At 50.4% G+C, this 20,000-nt stretch overlaps 3 protein-coding genes across 6 annotated transcripts in view; 2 read left to right on the top strand and 1 right to left on the bottom strand.

Annotated features, from left to right (window-relative positions):
• Positions 1 to 27: 27 nt before the first annotated feature.
• On the top strand, positions 28 to 1,505 carry LOC126577664 (cytosolic Fe-S cluster assembly factor NUBP1 homolog). Its single transcript, XM_050239457.1, has 2 exons — positions 28 to 308; positions 376 to 1,505. The coding sequence occupies exon 2, from the start codon at positions 479 to 481 to the stop codon at positions 1,460 to 1,462; it is 984 nt and encodes a 327-aa protein (XP_050095414.1). The 5' UTR covers positions 28 to 308; positions 376 to 478; the 3' UTR covers positions 1,463 to 1,505.
• Positions 1,506 to 1,510: 5 nt separating this feature from the next.
• On the bottom strand, positions 1,511 to 5,160 carry LOC126577665 (protein RER1). 2 transcript variants are annotated; one of them, XM_050239458.1, is made up of 6 exons: positions 5,088 to 5,160; positions 4,665 to 4,914; positions 4,129 to 4,555; positions 3,826 to 4,027; positions 3,532 to 3,749; positions 1,511 to 3,454 (listed from the first exon to the last, which is right to left on the bottom strand). In XM_050239458.1, the coding sequence occupies exons 3-6, from the start codon at positions 4,201 to 4,203 to the stop codon at positions 3,380 to 3,382; spliced, it is 570 nt and encodes a 189-aa protein (XP_050095415.1). In that variant the 5' UTR covers positions 4,204 to 4,555; positions 4,665 to 4,914; positions 5,088 to 5,160; the 3' UTR covers positions 1,511 to 3,379. The 2 variants fall into 2 exon arrangements, with proteins under 2 accessions (XP_050095415.1, XP_050095416.1); XM_050239459.1 differs by having other exon boundaries at positions 4,665 to 4,723.
• A 1,192-nt stretch (positions 5,161 to 6,352) lies between these two features.
• Positions 6,353 to 20,000, top strand: part of LOC126579330 (uncharacterized) — a 19,643-nt gene continuing 5,995 nt past the window's right edge. For 2 of the 3 annotated variants that reach the window (XM_050242817.1, XM_050242819.1), the window contains exons 1-4: positions 6,353 to 6,723; positions 7,403 to 7,850; positions 13,127 to 18,909; positions 19,230 to 19,937. In XM_050242817.1, coding sequence (XP_050098774.1) covers positions 13,143 to 18,909; positions 19,230 to 19,937 — 6,475 coding nt within the window. In that variant the 5' untranslated portion in view covers positions 6,353 to 6,723; positions 7,403 to 7,850; positions 13,127 to 13,142. The remainder of the gene's footprint in view (positions 6,724 to 7,402; positions 7,851 to 13,126; positions 18,910 to 19,229; positions 19,938 to 20,000) is intronic. The other variant, XM_050242820.1, reaches the window with a different exon arrangement.

Here is a 20,000-nt window from a genome sequence, read left to right as displayed (position 1 = left end):
CCGGAATTCTTCGCGCCTCCGCGTAAAACCAATTAAATGTTGGGTCACAACGGTCAATTTAAACGAAGCGTTTTTTTGCGTGAAACGAAAAACGCTTCCGCTGGCTGTCATCTAGGCAGCATAAAAAACCATAAACATAACCAAAACAAGAACAGCTGAAGCCAAAATCTGAAACCACGAAAAAGGACTCTAAATCCTTCTACAACAACTGCGCTGGAAGCAATCAACCAACTTACGGTCAACTGTTGAACAGGCATTTGCGACCACGATCCGGGTATCTCGAAACGAAACCATCAGAAACGGCTTAGGCAAGTTGTAAAGTTTTGTGATTCTGCAAGATACTGTTGCACTAACGACCGGATTTGCCTTTTGCAGCTACCAAATGAACCGGTGAGATTACAGCTAATCGCTCCACTTCACTTCAAAAGTTCCGGCAAATAGTTGAAGGAAAGAAAAATCCACAAAAACTTACTGAACGATGAGCACAATTCCGGCCGATGCTCCAGCCCACTGCCCTGGGACGGAGAGCAACGATGCGGGTAAGGCGTCCGCCTGTGCCGGCTGTCCCAATCAGCAGATCTGTTCGACCGGTCCGAAAGGACCGGATCCGGCGATAGCGCTAGTCCGCGAGAAGCTAACGGACGTTCGGAACAAGCTGCTCGTCCTGTCGGGCAAAGGAGGCGTAGGGAAGAGCACGGTAACGGCCCTCCTGTCCCGCGCCATGGCTCACCGGACACCGGAGGAGAACTTTGGTGTACTCGATATCGACATCTGTGGACCGTCGCAACCGCGTGTCCTCGGAGTGCTCGGTGAACAGGTGCACCAGTCCGGATCCGGCTGGTCACCCGTCTACATCGAGGACAACCTGAGCCTGATGTCGATCGGTTTCCTGCTCGGCAGCCCGGACGATGCCATCATCTGGCGCGGACCGAAAAAGAACGGTATGATCCGCCAGTTCCTTACCGAGGTTGACTGGGGCCAGCTGGATTACCTGTTGCTCGACACACCGCCCGGTACATCGGACGAGCATCTATCGGCCACCACCTTCCTCCGGGGGACCACCGGACGATGGGGTGCCGTCCTTGTGACCACACCGCAAGAGGTCGCACTGCTGGACGTAAGGAAGGAGATTTCGTTTTGCAAAAAACTCGCCATTCCGATCGTTGGCGTCATCGAGAACATGTCCGGTTTCGTTTGCCCAAAGTGTACGGTTCAGTCGGCGATATTTCCTGCCCGGACGGGACCGAACGGTGGACCGGGGGGAGCGGAAGCGATGTGCGTAGAGATGGAGGTACCGTACCTGGGTCAGTTACCGCTCGACCCACGGCTTACCAAGTGCTGTGATGAAGGCAAGGATTTCATCACCGAGTTCCCGGAAAGCCCGGCCGTAACGGCACTCGAGCCGATCGTGACGAAGGTGCGCACGTTTTTCGACCAAGCGCCCGAAAATAAGAGCGAATAAAGCGCGCCAGGGGTGCCAGGGAGGACACAACCATCATTCTGTACACAGTGCTGTTCTGATTACTTTATTCGTTTATTTGGTTATAAAGGAGCGAGGGAACGCCTCCTTCGATCCCCTTTCGCTTCCCAGACCACCTTTGTTTCCCGTTTTCCACATCACCGTTCCTCTCTCTCTCTTTCTATCTATCCTGTCCTGTCCTGTAGATTGCGCCGCCGTTTCGTAAATCCCGTTCGGGTCGGAGAATGGAGATCCTTCTAAATGAACGGCATTCTACGATCACCACTGCAAACTGCAGGTTTAGAACAAATGGAAAGAATAATTCTATTAACTCATGTGCATCGCCTTCTGAGACTGGGGACCTTGTTCCTATTCTTTTTTGTTGGATTCTGATTTTGACGAGTCATACGCACCACGCTATCAGGCGTGACAAAGCCGTACCTTCTCTATCGCTATCTTATCGCTCGCTCGATGGCCGCACGTCGGTGCTTCCTTGTTTGCGACCGCAAAAAAAAGGGCTAAACCAAATATACTAACACTCTCCACCACACTCACATGACAACGGTTCCGGTTTAAACCAAAATGCCTCAACTGTGGTTCTGCCCTACTGCCTGGTCAGCAGGTCTGTGGTCTGTGGTCTGTGAACTACTAAAGAAATGAATGGCGCAAGGTGCAAGCGGACTAAAAGAAAATAAAACTGGGAATCGTACACCCGCTTGGACAGATAGAGACACAAAAGAAACCGAGAAAAATATAAGGGAACTAAAAAAGGGAAACGGTGAATAGAGTCGGAACGGTATTCGCGTAGTAAAATACTTTTTAAATGATAAAGGGCCATGAATGGTTATAATATGGATTGCAGCAAATAGAGAAACCCCCGCTAACAACCTAAGCCTGTTCATATTACTCGTAATAATTACAAAGAAACTCATCCCCTGCACGCATACTTAACAAAATAACTAAACATTATAACACTTTAAACAAACACTCTAACTCGGTTTTGTTTGCGTTACCTGCGTTTGGTCCACGGTTTTTTCTTTTGTTTTTTTTGGAACTTTTGCTTCGCTTTTTGGCATTCCATTCGATCAGTTTATCCTAAACATTACTTGCTGACTCCAGGAATCAACATCAGTGTTAAGCGAGAATCTAAAACAAGGCCGGAAACCTGCCGTTTTGTATGCTGTCTATTTCACAAAACAGCACAGCACACAGAAAAGGGGAAATTGATGTGGACCAAACTGCGTGGAGAGGAACAGAGCCGAGCCGTACGCCGAATAATAATGCCGTTGGAGAAACTGTTATCGAATCGAACGTAATCTTCCTTAACCGTTAATATATGCTGTTCTACTACGACGTAAGCACAAATCAATACCAGAAAACGCATCTCAAATCAATCCTAGCCGTGTCGCTCAATGTCCCGGGTAGATCACGGGATCGCTGCTAAAAACCGAGAAGAGGTGAGGGGGGATCCAAAGGGATGATTCAAAAGGAGGACCGGAAATCATAATTTAAAAAAAAAACCGAACCGAACCGAACCGGTAGTGATCGAACCAGCTAGTGACGGTGTGTATGACGGTCGCTTGTGGGAAAAGCGAGTTCCCTCGGTCGGTCTGCTTTTGCTATTTGCGTTTGACCCTTTTCCTCCTCTCTTAACCCCTTCCCCTGCCCGAAAACGGGTCGGTTTTAGACAGTTGAAATCGTCACCGAAGCAGAGCTGGCGAAAGGCAACGAGGACGACAACGATGACGACAACGACGACGACGAGGTGGATGGCTGCGACACCGCGGACGGGTGAACGGCTGCCACCGAGGCGGGGGCCATTGGAGCGGTGGCCGACATGATGCCAGCTGCGCCAACGGCCGATCCCAGCGAGGACGACGAGGACGATGCGGATGCTGGTAGAGTTTGTGCTTTTAATTGTCACTTTTCCGTCGGTACCGCCTGGTAGCGGGGCTTACTATGGGTGAACGGCAGGTAGCGGAACTTGATCATGTGCTGCAAACGGATCAAAACACACAAGTATCGGTTAATGTTCGTTGGCGGGGAGGGGGTCTGCCGGCATTGGTACCCACCTTGATCTGTCGCTTCATCGTGATGCAGAACAGGGTGATGAAGTAGAGCACCAGGATCGGCCAAAAGACGGGCACGTTGAACACCTCGAAGAAGGTACAGATGATACCGATCACGGTGCTTTTGCTGATTGCGTACCAAAACTTGAACTCCGGTAACCGGCGGATGAACGGTCGAAACTCTTCGTTCGCCTTCGTCGGTAGCTCGGGCCCTTGATCATCTGCAGGTGGGACGGGGCGATGAGAGAAGAACGTTAGTTGCGCATTCCCGGTGCTGGCTGATCGCGTGCAGCTTACCGTCGAGATCGAGCGCCGGATCAATTTTCGGCGTAAGGAAAGCGATGAACAGATTCAGATGGTAGATACCGAGCGCATACGTTACGATGTACCAGCCCTGTTTGGTGAATACTCGCAGCAGGAACAGACCGATCAGCACGAACGCCGCCACCCACCGTACCTTGGTGTGGGGCGTCCATTTGTCCAGCTGCAGTTGATAGAGCTGAAGAGGCGGTAAACGGACAAATGTTCTGAGTCTAGATCGGCGCCAGCCATTTAAGACCCATTAACGGCCTCTCATCACGGGGAATGAGCCTTTCTTACCTGACCTAGCCTCCTGAAGAATTGTGCCACCACGTTCCGGCTCGCCGGCGACGAGGACGACTCTTCGTTCATCATAGTTGGCGGTAGGCAATCTTGGACCGATTTGTTTCCCCTCGACTGTCTTTACTCGTAATCGTTTTCTCTAGCCCTATCCAATCACTGGCCAAGGGCAATCGTAGCAACCGGCCGATGCCGTTGCTTCGACAACGCAAAAGGAATGGATGGAAGGGGCGGGCGAAGTGGGCTCTCCAACGTAGCGCCGTCTGCGTGCGTGCGTGCCACTGGTCGCGCCGGAGGGGGGTTGTGGGTTAATATAATTCAATTATGTTGCGTGACGTTTTCGTGTGTGGAGCGGGGCAACGGGCAATGATAAGTACAATCGGCACCACACTGTCAGCTGTCTCGAGATGTGCGTGCAGCAGCAGACCTGAGAACGGGAGGTTTGGTGGGGGGCAGAAAACACGTATAAGAATTATGCGCCACCGGAGCGGTGACCTCAATCGGACATCTAAGACCATTTATTTTTGGCTACTTACCGGTGGCACCACGAAAATGCAAATCGTTATCCTCTCACGCCGACCAGGCGGTGTCCACTCTGGAAACACAAAAGTGCAACGTAAGAGACCGTACGGTCGTAAAGGAAGCGGGTTCCGCACAGAGCGTTCAACTAGTGCCGCCCGGTGGCCAGCACACACACGAGCCGAGCGAGCGAGCCACGGCCGGAAATCAACGGAATCGCAAAGGAATCGACGGTGACCATCGGTAGCTGGTCGGTGTCGTGTCGGTCTGCCGAGGAAAAGCACAAATTTCCGAATATTACGGGGTGTACGGTGGCGATTGTGTTTGGTGAGTTGCGGCCCCGGGGAGGGGTACGTTGCGCCTACGAAAAGCTGGCTCGTGGCTTTCCAAGGATACAGGTGGGAGCGAGGAAATCCTGGTGAGTTTACCAAACAATTTACCGATTTTGTGGCCGATATTCCAGGGAGCGGAAAAACTCTGGGAAAATTCCGAACAGCACCACGTCAATTTGATGCCACCCGAACAGCAAAGGGAGGGGGGCGGGGAGTTCAGGAGTCGAAGTTCGGGCCCCGAGTCTCGACTCCCGAAACGCCGAAGTGATGTAAACACGATGATGCCTCGATTCAAAACGCACGTTACCCGCAACGATTCGTCCGGCAGCGAGACGATGGGAATGCGAGCGCATTTTAGGTAAGTAATAAAATCAAACGGATGAACAACAACAACAAGGAATTACAAAATTTGTAAAGATGCCAGCGCAGCCGCCTGTCGAAAGCCAAAATAAAGATGTTCAACTATCCTTGCAATATTCTTGTAAAAAATGCGGAACACGTGACTATACAGTCGTGACCATCTTATTGTCGTGTATGGCAATGTGACAATCGAATAAAGGAGACAACGCAGACACGTGTTTCCTATCCCGCGTAACGGTTATCCGGATCATTATTCAAAACTGCGTGAACTAACGTTCTCAGCGCTGCCAACCTTGCGCCAGCGAATTTGCACAACTGTTCGATATAAAGGCGCTGCCACACTGGTTGCGGCACGAGCGGCACTTGCGACACTTGCGGTACGTGCGGCGAATCTGTACAAAATCACAACACTGCTGCAACTATCGCAAGTGTGTGGAGTAACTATCAAAACGAAGTTGTGGTGTAATATTTGAATAATGGAAATTATACGTCAATTGAAGGAATATTAAGCATTTTTTGGCTGAAAAATGAAAGTAAATATTTTAAGTTAAGACATTCGATCGATGCAAAAGCGATATATTGGTTTGTTGGCTATATTTACACCCATGATGTACCTATCTAAGTTGCGTTTCTCGCTTCTCAGGCTTGTAGAACATTTTTTTTGTTATTACTTGTTATTTCAAGAATAATTGAACAAACTGAGCAGCATGAAAAGTCCAAGAAAACAAATGTAATATTAGTTTTTCCTTAAACTATTTGCTCATTTCATTGCCTAGTGGCTATATTCTTTCAGAAGAAAACGTTTTTGTGTTATTTTAACCCCGTAAGATCAGCAAAAGAAGCGAAGGAATTCATAACACCTTTGGTAGGTTTGCTTGATGTGGTGGTGACCAGTCTGAACGTGCAACTGCCGCAAGTGCCGCAACCAGTGTGGCAGCGCCTTAAGAGAACTCGGGTGTACGTTTGCTCCAAGAGTGGTGTATCTTTGGTGTAGGTTTTAAAACTGCCGATAAAACCACTCTTTCCGCGTAAAATCGCTGTAAAAAGAGGGAAAACGTTCACATTTCTGTGCTATTCCATGCACTAGACCAACCAACTGCACTCTGGTCGTGGATCCCGATGGAATAGTAAGCCAGGAAAGTGCCAAACAACGCGAACAAAAAAGCCACAATTTTTCCGCTGAAACACCGAGAACGAGTTTGTGGCAAAGTAATTCGACCGAACCGCGAGTTATTGGTTTGCTGCGAAAGCGAATATTCGGTAGCGTTGGCGTGCGAAAATGTGCTGAAAATCGTGGACGGCAGCGCGCTTCGGGGGTGAGGCGAGTGCGTTTTCCGACGCCGCCGCCGTCGTCGTCGCCGTCGTCGTCCCTTGGCGGAGAAGGGTGAGGAAAGGAGGGAGAGGGGGCGCGTTGTGTTTAGTGGCCGAAGCGAAGAGGAAAAGGCGTTCACCAACAAAGTGGAGAGTGGCAGAATTGTAAGAATCATTTTCTTTTTTAGCCAAAAAGCGTAAAGAGATAAGCGCGAGCAGCAAACGAGCGCAGGCTTGTGCAGGAAGGGGCGGCGTGAAGGAGGAGAGGAAGTATTGCAACCACTTGCGTTGCTGGCGATTGGCGTTTTCTTACACGAAAAGTTAGTTTTCCCCCATCGAGTTTCTCGCCATCCTCGCGGCGAGCGATTGGAAATGGAAATGATGATGCTCATCGAATGATTGCTGGTTCAGCAATTTAGCTAGCCTTCCCAAAACCCCGAAGAAGAAATTAGGCCGTGTTTTGTGCAAAGCAAACCCTTCCGTGTACGTACACGAAGTGCGCTCGCTAGTGTGAGTGTGTGTGGCAGTGCTTGCGTGTGTATGCGTGTTTGATTGAGAAGTTTATTGTTTGTTGTGTTCTTGTTCTCGCGAAGAAAGCCTCGAAGCGCCAAGAGCAAAAGAAGAGAAATAAGAAAATGGGAAAGTTGGGAAGAAAAGGCACGAAAGGATTGCCGAAGATGTTGTGGGGGATTGGGAAATAATGCCGAAAACCGAGATTAATAAGCCAATTCTTCCTCATTTATCCATCTCAGGGGTGCAAAGCAATCGTAAAATTCCAGAGCCAACTAGTTTGAAGTGAAAACCGAACATGAAGAAAGCCAGAAGCTAGCGCGGAATCCGCACCCCGGCCAAAGTGCAGCAGCATTGGAGTTTGGAGTGCATGCAAACACACTGCAAATCTGAAGTGAAAAGTGCCCAGAAATTGGGGGATTTTTCCGTGTGCGGAGTGTGTGCCACGGAGGCCACGACTGCCTGTGTCTGGCTGGTCCCGGCACAGTGGCCACACGGTCTCGCTGAAAAAATAGTAGCACCCGGTGCAAGCGGTACCGCGTCAGGCTCATCCTTTGTGTGTGCGAGCGGATCCAGAACCGTTTGGGACCTCCAGCTCCATCCATTCTTCGACTCCGGAAGAGTGTACGGGACTCCGGGCAAATGTGCTGCGGTCGCCGACAGCAGTGCGCCATTACTTCCACTACGCTGGTAAGTGTTGCCGATCCACTCCCTTTTTTTTCCTGTGAAAGATGAAGGAACAAAAATAAGTGGAAAAAATCTAGAAAACGCACTCTAAAATCCAAGTATGCAAGTATTTAAGGCACCTGCTTTTTAGGGGGGAAACAAAAAAAACCGACACAGGAATCATTAATCCCATATTATTTGCATTGATTTTAGTGATTTCCCTGCCCCTAAACCCCCCAGGAAATGGTAGACGGATGATTGACACGCGTTGTTATGCGTGTTTATGAACGCAACGCGTCGTCGCCAATGCAGCTCTAGCGAGCGAACCGAGGAGGCGTCCCAAATTATGTTCTTGCGTGACATGTTTTTCATCGACGGCCGCCGCCGACCTGGCTGGTGAACTATGATCATGCGAATAATTATAAAGTCAGTCCTAGAGTGCGGTGGCGTAGGGCAAATGAGTCATGCCAATCCTCCGCCTGCTGTGACGGTCTTCTGAGGGCGGTATCCGGTTAGTTTGCTAGAAGGTGGGCTCGTGAGTCAATATTAATCACACTGCCTCGATCAGCTCGATGGCGTGATTATAAAAGTTTTTTCTTATTTGCGTTCTTTAGAAATCGATTCATTTTGACAGATTTCCCATTTTTGTTATCGCAAATTAGAAAAGCAATAGGTCTAGGAATGCGAGAGGAGTATAAAATAACTTCCGATTCGTATTCCTGGCAATAAAAATGCAGTAGAGCGAGTAATTGAACCACTTTGAGTTCATTAAACGATAGCGTCAAGTGCCATAAAAATATTATTTCATCCATTGGCATGGTGGTGTTGACTTATTAGTCCCAAAACGCTCCATTCCGTTCTACTGGATTCGATGGCCTATACCCAGCATCTACGAACATGTTTTATGGTTCCCTCTTGCTCTCTCTCTCTCTCTCTCTCTTACTCTCCCATGCAACCTCTCCATAGGCCGCTTATTGACTTTCAAAATAGAGGAAGGAGGTCCCTGCTTCCTACCCGAAAATTATCTATTTTTACATAACCTTAGGCAATCCTCGGACCGCCGGCCAAATGCTAATTTGCATGCTGGGCCCGGTCTCCGGATCCTCGCTTACAAAGGAAAAAAAGGCAACGAAAAAAAGGTCCTAGATAAGAGAAAACGACCACCAACGGGTGGTGGGTGGTTATAAGGAAGGTTAAAGGGCCCCGCTGCTGAATTACTGCCGGTAGGTGTGCCGAAATGGAAAGGATCTCCTCCCCCGGGGGGGGCTCACGTGCTAACCATGTGCATTTCCTGGGCCTCCTCTCTCGGGCACTCCTCGGGTCCTCCTGGCCTGGCAGGTGGCTTCCTCGGTCGAGGCCTTCACTTCGGTTCCTGTGCCCTTTCGTTGGATCATTGTTCTCTCGAGGGTTCTACTGCGTTCCGGTTCGACGCTTCTCAATCCTGGTCTCAACCGGCACATGGAAGAGACATCTGAGGTCATTGGGATCTTCCTCGGGAGTGTTCCTTTTTGTTGGTTTCGAAGAGAAAAAAAAAACGCTTGGCTAGAAAGTTAGGACACAACTTTCCTGCTGCTTTTTAGCCTCGGCTGCTGGAAACCTTTGGGACCCTGGAAGGGCTCGTGAGCAACGATCGTGCTCAGCTCAGCTGGCTTTGTCTTAAATCATGCGCCTCTGGGAGTTTTCTATTCCGCATAGTTGCCTGATGCGATCTAAACAGATTCCAGTGGAAAAATGCCGCTGACCTTCTCCCAGACACAGCAAGGTAGGGGTCTCCAAAAGGTGGTGGTTGGAAAACCAGTTTCCCACCGAGCGTCATATGGCCGCACGAGCGTCTCGCGTGGAACAAAGAGCACAACGATGGTTTGGCATTTACCGGGAATGTATTCCCAATTCGTTTGATGCGCATTTCACGTTTTGATGTACCTCGATCGGTGATTTGTCTTTCGTATGTCTCGTATTCGTATCTCGTCTTCGCTTTTGATGTTTCCCTGGAATGGTAATTCATGCTGTACTCGTGTGAAAAAGGGTCCCAGGATCGAGACATCATTACGAACGAACACCATCACCTTTTAGAGTGGATTTTCCGATGAGAGTTTTCTTTGGAGCTGCCACTGTTTTTTTTTAATGTTTTCCATCCGATTTTAGAAGAGTTTTCTTACAATGATTACGGCAGTGAGAAAGAGTGGGAAAGAGCGAGAGCAAAGAGAAAGAGCGAAAAAGAGAGCAAGTGAGAAGAGCACGAGCGCGCGTGCGCCCATTCGAAGACTTCCGGCAGATAGAATGCACGGTTTCTTGCAAGAAGACCGACGACCGATAAGAAGGTGCACAAGAATAACGAGCAACCGGGGCTGATAACATGGTTCTAAACTACTACTAGACTTCGGTTTGCTATAATATTGCTTTGAATTATTAACATTATTTTGGTTATTTATATTTTAGTTTGAAGGCAATGACGAAAGGAGCTATTCAAGGATCGGCACGACATGAATGATCATATCACGAGATCGTCCGAATGACCGAGTGCCTGTTGTAACAACAAAGAACGCATTCCCGCCCGGCCAAGTATCGCAATGAAGAGCAAACTAGAATTCTTTTACAAACGCGAACTCCACGGCCGAATGTGGAACCGCAGCCAATTTCCAGCTTTGAAATTGTATTGTTGCCTGGCTGCCTGCCGGACGGGCGGGACTGGGAATGCAATTATTACCGTCGTACCGGTGTGGCGCGTTTCTCCACAAAATCAAGAACCACACAGATACTGGAAGAATAGCGGAAGAGAGAGAGAGAGAGAGAGAGAGAGAGAGCGATACAGAGAGGAGCCCACCTTTCAGCATTTTCTTGCGTTGCGCTTTCCGTCTGCTTTCACCTGCCCGTTCTAAAATGCGTTTTAAAGGGGGTTTGAGGAGGAATGAAAGAAGCAGAGAGACAGCAAAGGAAGAAAGTCACAAGGAACGCACCAAGAATGAGAAGCACGCGCGTTGATCTAATAATGAGCAGCGGCGAGTTAGAACGGGCGGTTCGGGAGAGTACACGCGCAGAGCGCATCTATATAAGCGCGGATGTAAATTATCTTAGCACAGTTGTGTGGTGTTGGTTGCGTCGGCCAATTGTGGAAACACAGCACACTAACACAGCCATCGGCCGCCACGAGGTTCTGCAGGTGTTTGTAGGGCGTTCGCTCTGTTCTGTTCTGGGAGGAAAAGAAGGGGGTGGTTCTATGTTGTAGAGAGCTGAGGAAGAGTGAAAACAAAAACAGAAAAAAGAAAAATCGGTTTCACTCTTCTGGAGAAAGGATGCACTTTGTTGCTTTGATCGCTGGAACGGGGAAAATTGGTGAATTGTGTGAATTTTTCCTCTGATTAACGATGGCAGGATTCCCTTTTTTGTTGAAATTTTAGCGGAGAGAATTTTAAAAAAGAAAATTAACCGCCACATAAACAATTCAGAAAAGCAACCATTTCGGGGGAACATCCTGCGCTCCGGGAATGAACAATAATTAAACATGTTGGAAGGAACATTGAATCGCTTCAGGAGACATCCTCTGTGCAACTGACAAAATCGCTATTGAAACAACTACTTCAATATCCGGTCGATATCACTTGGATGGGCTTGACAGAATATTTTTACAGGCAAATTTGCTCGCAAGTGACGCAGATCTTGTCAAAGCTTGCTACGTGATGCCTTTTTTGCATCTATGGTTGCCACGATTATGATAAACATCCAATCATGATTCCAGTTCGGTTCGACGGCGTTCTTTTAGCACATAAATTTTTGTTTCCTTTTGCTTCAGTTATCATACGTTTATTTGTTACTTGAAATCGAGATACTTTGATATTCTTTTCATTTTTTTGTCTCAGGTCTCGCAAGTTCTCGATCGATGGAGTGTTAACGATGGGTTTAAGACGCACGAACACGTTGGTCCAGAATGATTGAAATACGAACATTTGTTAATGGCTACCCCGGATAATGACTTTACGCAGAATAATTGCTTTATTTCTTCATCCAGATGTGCCCAGTTCCGTCAATGTATTATTGGTTGCATCCGTGCTCCTCTGCCCCAGCGTGCGTGGACGCGTTATCAAATGATGTTTGCGCTGACCTGGTGGCAGCTGCATCGAGCTGCTGTTACATGCAGAGAATCCCCCCCTTTGCGACAGGAAGGGGTGCAATTATACTGCGATGGAATTGGGGTTCGTACGCACGCATTCCTTTGAACCGGCTGTCGGTTCTTGAAATGAAGGCTTACTTATCAGGCGAAGGAATGGTCTGTGCATTTCCTCAGGGAGTCCTTCATTACTCTTGATCGACCATCATTCTCCTTCAATTTCGTTAGCCACCGAGCATCACGTTTATGTGTTGCACAATAATGTCTCGAAGAACATATCGCGCTGCCGTGCCGGTACTGAGCGAATTGGCCACTTTCTTCGGTGTGTCATCGACAATTGTTTTGACATCGATTGTCGGTCGGTGACCCATTGGCACCACCACCAGACCGAGAGAGCGTTGGTATGGGTTTGAGAAAAAATAGTTTTTCTTTCAACGCAAACGCCTTCGGAAACGGACTCACTAGGAAGGTTGGGAGAAATTATTGGTCTTCAAACGGCGGTCCCAACGGCAGTGTGCTCTCCCGAGCGTTCAACCCTCTCGTACGGCAGGACGAAATCTGACAGTTCAGCAGAATTTCGTGGTGCTGCTGCGTGAGGGAACACACTCCGGAGAGTGATTCGAATGAGAGAAGAGAAATTTGTGTCTGTTTTTTTTTGAGTTCGGTATGCTTCCGTCGTCGAACATCGACCATTCACACATCGGTTCGTATATGTCCCAGACTCTGCAGGGACGACGACACACGGGCATTGTGTGTGCTTCCCATGCGGTCGGGATTTATTTTCATCAAATGTTGCTGATTTTAGCTGACAAATTGCGGCTCGCATCGTTGGCGCTTGCCGAGGTATGGTATCGTCGGCAATGAATGGGAAACATTCGCTCTTCCGATACAGTGACAGTGGTGTGATGTTGTTTCGTTCCTTCCGGTTTTGGGTCACAGATAGTAGGGTAAACGTTTTGTGCAACGGGAGCAAGATAAGCATTTTCATCGGAAATACACAAGTGCTTGGTACTAGTTCTTAGTTACAGACAGAGGTTACTTTGACCATAGTGCGAAGAGGAGAGACAAAGTGGAAAATGTGTGCCCGAATATTGCATCTAAGCAGTCTTGGAGTTCGTTTAGTTCGTCGTTATTCGTATTCGTTAGGCAAGTTGCACCCTTTACTGATCGCGTTTCTTTCTTTCTTGTTTTGTAGAAAATTTCGTCGGAAAATGGAATGCGACGTATCCCCGGGGCCCCCTCCTCCGGTGCAAGCGAACCGTTCGACGAAACAACAGCAACAGCATGTCCCCGCCGCCGCCCTCACAGGAGCAGGAAAGACACAGCACGGAGGTGGAGGCGGCGCAACATTTGCCAGCAGCGAAGACGGCAATAGCGGTGGCAGCTCAACCTCCACTGACCTCAGTACGAGCACCGGCGGTCCTTCTTTGGCCGCAGACGATGGTCCGGTACCATCATCATCATCACCACCATCGAGCACGACCATTCCGGCGCGAGTGCTTTCAATGGTTACACCGCCAACGACTGGTAGCTGTGGCGTTGCCCCAACAGCGGTCACTGCCGTCGCTAGTGAACCAATTGTACGGACTAGTATCGGTAGCAATATTACTATCATGGGCGGAATTGGAACCGAAGGGCCGGCTACTGGATCGATGCAAAAACAGCAACAGCACCAGTCGGTGGTGGAGCAGCAGGTGACTGTGATCGATATCAGCGATCAGAGCACGATGGAGGATGTGAGCTACTCGGAACAGCTACCATCCTGCTCGACAACGACGGACACGAGCTGCGTCATTCTGTCGGATGAGTACGATTCGCCTGTGCCAGCGGCGCGTGCGAAGGATGAAGAAGTGGTTGACCCACTGAACGTGTCGCTCGAGACGGCGCTCTCTTCGCAAAAGTGCAGCACACCGGTGACGGAGCGGATAGCAACACCAGCCGCAACCGTCAGTCCGGCGGCCACCACTACGCTTGGTACTCCGAAGCATCATCACCATCTGCGGAGAAACGTTCCTAGGATGGCCACCGGTGGTCGACAGACCGCTGGATCCAGGCAACAGCAACAGCACCACCAGCTACGAGGGGCATCAACGGGGTCCGATAAGCATTCACCAGCGGACGGTGGTGCATCAACGATGCGCGAAGTGTTGGCCTCGATACCGGGCTTCAGCATAAAAACGCGCCGGCGTACGAACAAAAAGCTGTCAACCGCGGCCCAGCTCGAGCAGACGCGCGAAGGATGCATCGATCTCGAGACGCCCGACTCGATACTGGTGAACACGAACCTGCGGGCGCTGCTGAACCGGGAAACGTTTCAGCTGCTACCGCCGCTCTATCAGTACAAGCTGGTGCAGCTGTTGCCACCGGTCGACCGGCCGCTGGCCCTCGATGCGCTGGAATGTGAGCGCAATGGCATCCGGTTGAATCCGTCCAGTTTGAACAACGAGTTCTTCGCCCGTGCCTGCCAGGAGTGGCGCGATCGGTTGTCGGAGGGCGAGTTTACGCCCGAGGCGCAGATGAAGCTGCGGGCGGAAGCGGAGCGTGAACGGGGGAAGCTCGACCCGTGGAAGCTGAAACACTTCGAGCCGATGTGGGGCGATCGGAAGTACGCGGGCGGTGCATTCATCGGTGCCGCCGGTACCATGGCCAATCCGCCACCACCAACACCACCACCACCGCCAGCTCCTTCGATAGTACCGGTGGTAGCCCCGGTGCCGGTGCCGGTGTCAGTGCCGGTAGCCATGGTGGCACCAACAACACCACCTATCACCTCACTACCAACGAGTGTACCGATGGTGGTGAACAAGGTAGTGTCAACGATCAGCACTGTGCCGAGTGTTGTCGTTTCAGGAGGACGTATCCCACCTGCCGTTAGTGCTGCTGCCCGAACAGTGGCAAAGATACACCCGGTCATCAGTAGTAGTGGCCGGATGGCGACGCATGTCACGAAAGCAACAGTACCTTCCTCCTTCTCATCCAAAGCGACCATCATCACCACGTCGAGTGGAATGATCGTCCTACCTGCGCGGACAACCATTTCGGTTACGTCTGGTGTGGCAACTTCGCTCGCCAGTGGAATTACTTCTGCGGCGCGAGTCTGTAGTGGAGTCTACGTAGATTCGATTGGCGCCGTCGCGGCTAGCCGTAGTAACAGCTCCATCGGCAGCGCCACCATCACGGCTAGCACTGCCAGCACTGCTGCTACCAACGACAATGCTCGGCCACCGCTAAAGACGAAATTTCGGTTACGACCGACGACGGAGATCGCTACCAGTACGACGGCGAATGCTTTCGGTGGTGGCGATGCAGATGCAACCGTTGGTGTTAGTAAGCAACTCCACAAACCTTCGGCTGTAGCTCAGCACTATCAGGCGATGCTGAATCCGTCGATTGGGGTACCGGTAACTACCGCACGGTCCGTTCAGGCCAGCCCCGGAGGAAGAACGACAATGGCATCGTTTGGTGGAGCAGCGAAACGAATGCTCTCGACAATGGGTACCAGTGGATCTAGTGTCAGCATCAGCAATAGCGCTGAACTTGTTGTTCCCGTTGGAAGTGGTGTTAACGCCGTGAAAGCCAGCAGCGCACAACCGATGTCACCGAAAAGACTCCGTACGGTAGGTGCCGTAACGAGATCGGCGTTAGCCGGAACCGGAAACTGCCCACCGCAACAGCCCGGCACATTCGTTCAGCATCATCCGCTTAGTAATGCTGCCTTGACGATAACAACCACGACTACGAATGCAGCCAGTCCACTGATCGCCCGATCGTCAACCGTCGTCGTGAAGCGCGTTGATGCAACCACGTTCGGTGCTAGGCCATTGGTTCAACAAGCGACGACGTTGGCAGCAGCAGGTGCAGCGACAGGAGTAGCAGGGAGTGTCGTTGGAAGCATGAAACGCGCCTACAGCAATCGCTCGGAAACACCGCCCCACGGAGGCGATCTGCTAGCGAACTGTAAGATATCGAAACGACGGACTGAGGATGCCGCTGGTAGCAGGCTGATGACGATTGTGACGTCAACGGCGGGAGTCTCTGCTGGAGCGCAGCATCCTAGCACCACTACCACCACCGGCACAACCAGCATCGTGTACAGAAACAGTAGTAGTAATAATCTCAATCGCCTTATCACCACCACCAATACCAGCAAGAGTGCAACGGTCGCACCCGCTGCCGTCATCACGTCCGTTTCCTCCACCGAGAGCAGCGAGAGCGGTGGCAACGACAATGGTGGCGGCAATAGCAATAGTCCTAGGGTAGTGAGCATCAGCAGTAGCAGCAGTAGCTTTAGTATGAGTAGTAATACCAGTCACAGCAATTTAGCGGCCCCCACGACCAACACTAAACATTTTGGTGCTGGTAGCTTCATCGATGGTGGTAGCTCACTGACTGATAGGCGACGGAAAGGAGCGCTGTATAGTGTCGCCGGTGCTACTACGGCATCGACAAGAACGCATGAGCACCATGAGCAACAGTCGAGAAAGAAGGTACGGCGCCACCAACTAGCTGGACGTGGTGGCAGCAACGGTAGAAGCAATAGAACCTTGTCCACGCTACAAGCAACGACCGCGACGATTCTTGTGGATGATGATGATGATGATAATGATGCAGAAGAGGCGGATAGTGAGGATACCATGGTCGTGAACGGTGGAGGCACCTCCTCGCATGACGAGGAGGAGAATCAATCGCTTCGTCCCTCGTCCGATCTTATCCTTGAGGATGCAAACGATCCAGCTGGATCGTACGATGCAGTCGATTGTGATGCAGGAGGGAACCGGAAACAAGAACGAGCAAATTTGCATAGTCTACAGCAACAGCGAATGTTAACCATGACAGTGGCCAGTGCCCGGGATCGTCAGCAGCAGTCGCAACCTGTTGTGATATCGGCAGGAGATACCGGGAGTGGGTTGGTGGGTGGCACTGCTACCGGTCGCCAGACTCAGACGATCTACGATCACGCTACGGGCCAGATGATCAGCTTTGTCTGTGTACCATCCTCCTGTGCTTCACCTACTTCAACGTCGAACGTGTCTTCCGGATCCACCACCGATTACGGTGTGGGATCGAGTGCGTCTGCTGTAGCCAATGCGGCCGCTCTGAGTCTTCGGTCGCTGCCACCATCGGTAACGGTAACGGCATTGCCTCAGCCAGCAGCAGCTCAACAGCATCCATCAGCAGCACAGCTGTTATCGATTTCGAACGATAGCAGCAACAGTAGCAGTGCGTCAACCACCGCAATGATGGCCGCGAGTGACAATCATCTGGAAGGTGGTGCAGCCGTTGTTGGAACAGGACGATTAGCAGGAGGAGGAGGAGGAGAAGATAGAGTAACAGTTGAATCGGTGCTGCATATGAATAATACGTTCGAACATGTTCTACAAGCTGGTGATGGTGCGGATCGTAATTTGGTGATCGTGCATAAGTCACAGCTCGCGAGTGGCATTGCGCCAGAGGATGAGCTGGAGGGAAAGCTGGGGATGCCGCAGTCTATCGTTTCGGCTAATACACCTGCGATGGCACTAGAGGAAACTGAGGAAGCGGGTGACGAGGAAGAGGAAGACGATGAAGAGGAAGATGAATGCGATCGCGATGACGATGAGGATGGAGGTGTACAAACGACGACAGCCACCAATACAGCCGATGAGTACGATGAAGATCTCGAGGACGGCAATATGAATGAGCCGGTGCTTGGAATGGTGATAAAAACTGAATCGGATCATGTACTGGGTTACAATGGGGAAGTCGGCGCGGGAAGTTTAGACAGCAACCATCAATCCATCGTCAGCCACATTCGTCAACCAAATCAAGTACGTCGCTATCAGTCACTACAGCAAGAGCAATTGTTGCCATCGTCATCCGGCGCAATGAATATGAACCTTACCGCCTATCATCACGATCATGTGCATCTTCATCAGCAACATCAACAGAATCATCAGCTTCAGTTTCAAAGGACTGCTACCGCCAGCGGTTCTGATGACGGCAGTGGTTTGTATCATTTGAAAAACGAAGTGGACGATGGGGCAGAAGAACCCTTCGGTTACAATGTGGACGAGACTACGAGTAACTACTGTGATAATGCTTCCGCTGCAAATGGTGAAGAAGTTTTGGACGAAGGCGCCAAACCGGACGACGGTTTGCTTGATCAGCAACATCTGCTGCATCTGACAAGCAGTATGCCCGCACAAAACGTAGGTTTGCAGGAGGAAGTGTGCGAGGACGAAGAAGCCAGTAGAGTGCATGATAATTGCTTGGATGAGTACGATTCCTCACAGTACCGGCAGGGCGGTGAAGAAGATCCCCCCACATCGGAGGAGGATGAGGAGGGGATGAATTGTGTGCTTAATCAGCAACAACAGCAACAGCAGACGCAGCAGCTGCAAGGCCATTATCCGTTGAGTCAAGATCATGGAGTATACCACCAGCAGCAGCAGCAGCAGCAGGAGCAGGGTCTCCAAAATAGCAATGCGCCACTGACTACAGGCTTGTTGCTGCCAAACGTTAGTCTATCGCCGGTGATAGCTGCAGGTACCAGTGCAGAAATGAGAACGGCGACCCACATTCTGTATCCCGGTGGTAGCATGGCCGAGCTGTCGAACTGTGTGGCAGGTGGTGATTTACTGAACGACGGTTTGATGGACGCTGAGTGTGAAGTCGAGCACCAAACTTTGACGCAGAATGATGGAGATGATTTGGATGAAGAGAATGTTGACGAGGCAGGGGAAGAAGAAGAAGAAGAAGAAGAAGAGATGGAAGAGGAAGAAGAGGATCAAGAAGCAGACGAATCTTACGAATCGCTGTTGGATGATCAAGGCGTAGCGCTACCACATCACTATGAGCAGCAGCAACAGCATCCACAACAGCAACAACAGCTGCATGGTCAGCAGCAGCTCGAACGGTACATCGAGGACGTTGCAGATGGCGGGGATGCAGTGTACGGTATGGTCGATTCCACCGGTGGCGAGATGATCAGCACAGAAAGTAAGTACTACGTGACCGATCAATGGATGTACTCTGTGGGTTTTCATGGATCCTTTAGCACAGCACTTGAATTGGATAGATAACTGGGGAGTCAAGGGAAGTCTTATTTGTACAAAACGAAGGCTAAGGAGCATCTAAGGAAAAGGGAAGAATCTGTTTCATTTGTCCGTTTTTAGTGGATTTGTCAGGTGTTAGGTCTGTAAAACACACTTCGGTTCGGTCTCGGTTGTTGTTACGAAAGAATTATCATTTGAGGAACAGAGCGTGGTCGCATTAATCCGTTCGTTAATATTTCACTCCCAACAATGCACTCCCTCCAGTCGTTGAGCACAACCACGATCAAGATGTGGCGATCATGTTAGAATCGGATTTGATGGTGGCGACTTCCGGCGGCGCTGAATTGTTTGATGTCGAAGAAACGGGGCGCAATGAAGAGGAACAGGAAAGTGTGTTAGTCAATGGCGATTCTCGGGAAACGGTGGCTTCCACTCACGACGAACATCGCCATCAGCAACAGCAGCGACCGAATTCGGTACACCTGGACCAACAGGCACTAGGCGAACAGATGGTTGTTAAAAGCAGCTGTGGGACGAAGGACACGGCGACGGATGGAGAGTACACATCGACAGGAGGAAGATCCTTTCTTCAACCAATAACTTCTACCGGGTTGGTTGGCGGTGGTGTACCGAGACGAACCACCACAATTCTGGTCGTAGAAGATGGGCAAATGGGGCTTATTGACGCGAGAACGAGAAACGGAAGTCCTATCACTGCTAGTGAACAGCTCCATCTGCGCAAATTGAAATCGATTGCTTCAACACCAGCAACGTTCGATAGGCGATCCAGCAGTGAAAACAACGGCCAGTCAGTAAAAATGGTTTCTGATAGGATCGTTAAGTCCTCACCGGATCACCATCTACAGACGGAGTCAGGGGATCGCTTGTACACTACTGATCAGCCTTCATTTCCACTTCAAGACGAGGGCAGAAAGCAAGAAGGTGTCGTCGAACAAGTGCTTAGTTGTGGTGGTAAGTTAGGGAAGAATGTGCCTGCAGTGCATTACTTTCCTTGCACCAGATCGAATTCCATGT

The sequence above is a fragment of the Anopheles aquasalis genome, chromosome 3 (genome assembly GCF_943734665.1).
Source record: "Anopheles aquasalis chromosome 3, idAnoAquaMG_Q_19, whole genome shotgun sequence".
Classification (NCBI taxonomy): domain Eukaryota; kingdom Metazoa; phylum Arthropoda; class Insecta; order Diptera; family Culicidae; genus Anopheles; species Anopheles aquasalis.
This window is presented reverse-complemented; position numbering and strand designations above follow the sequence as displayed.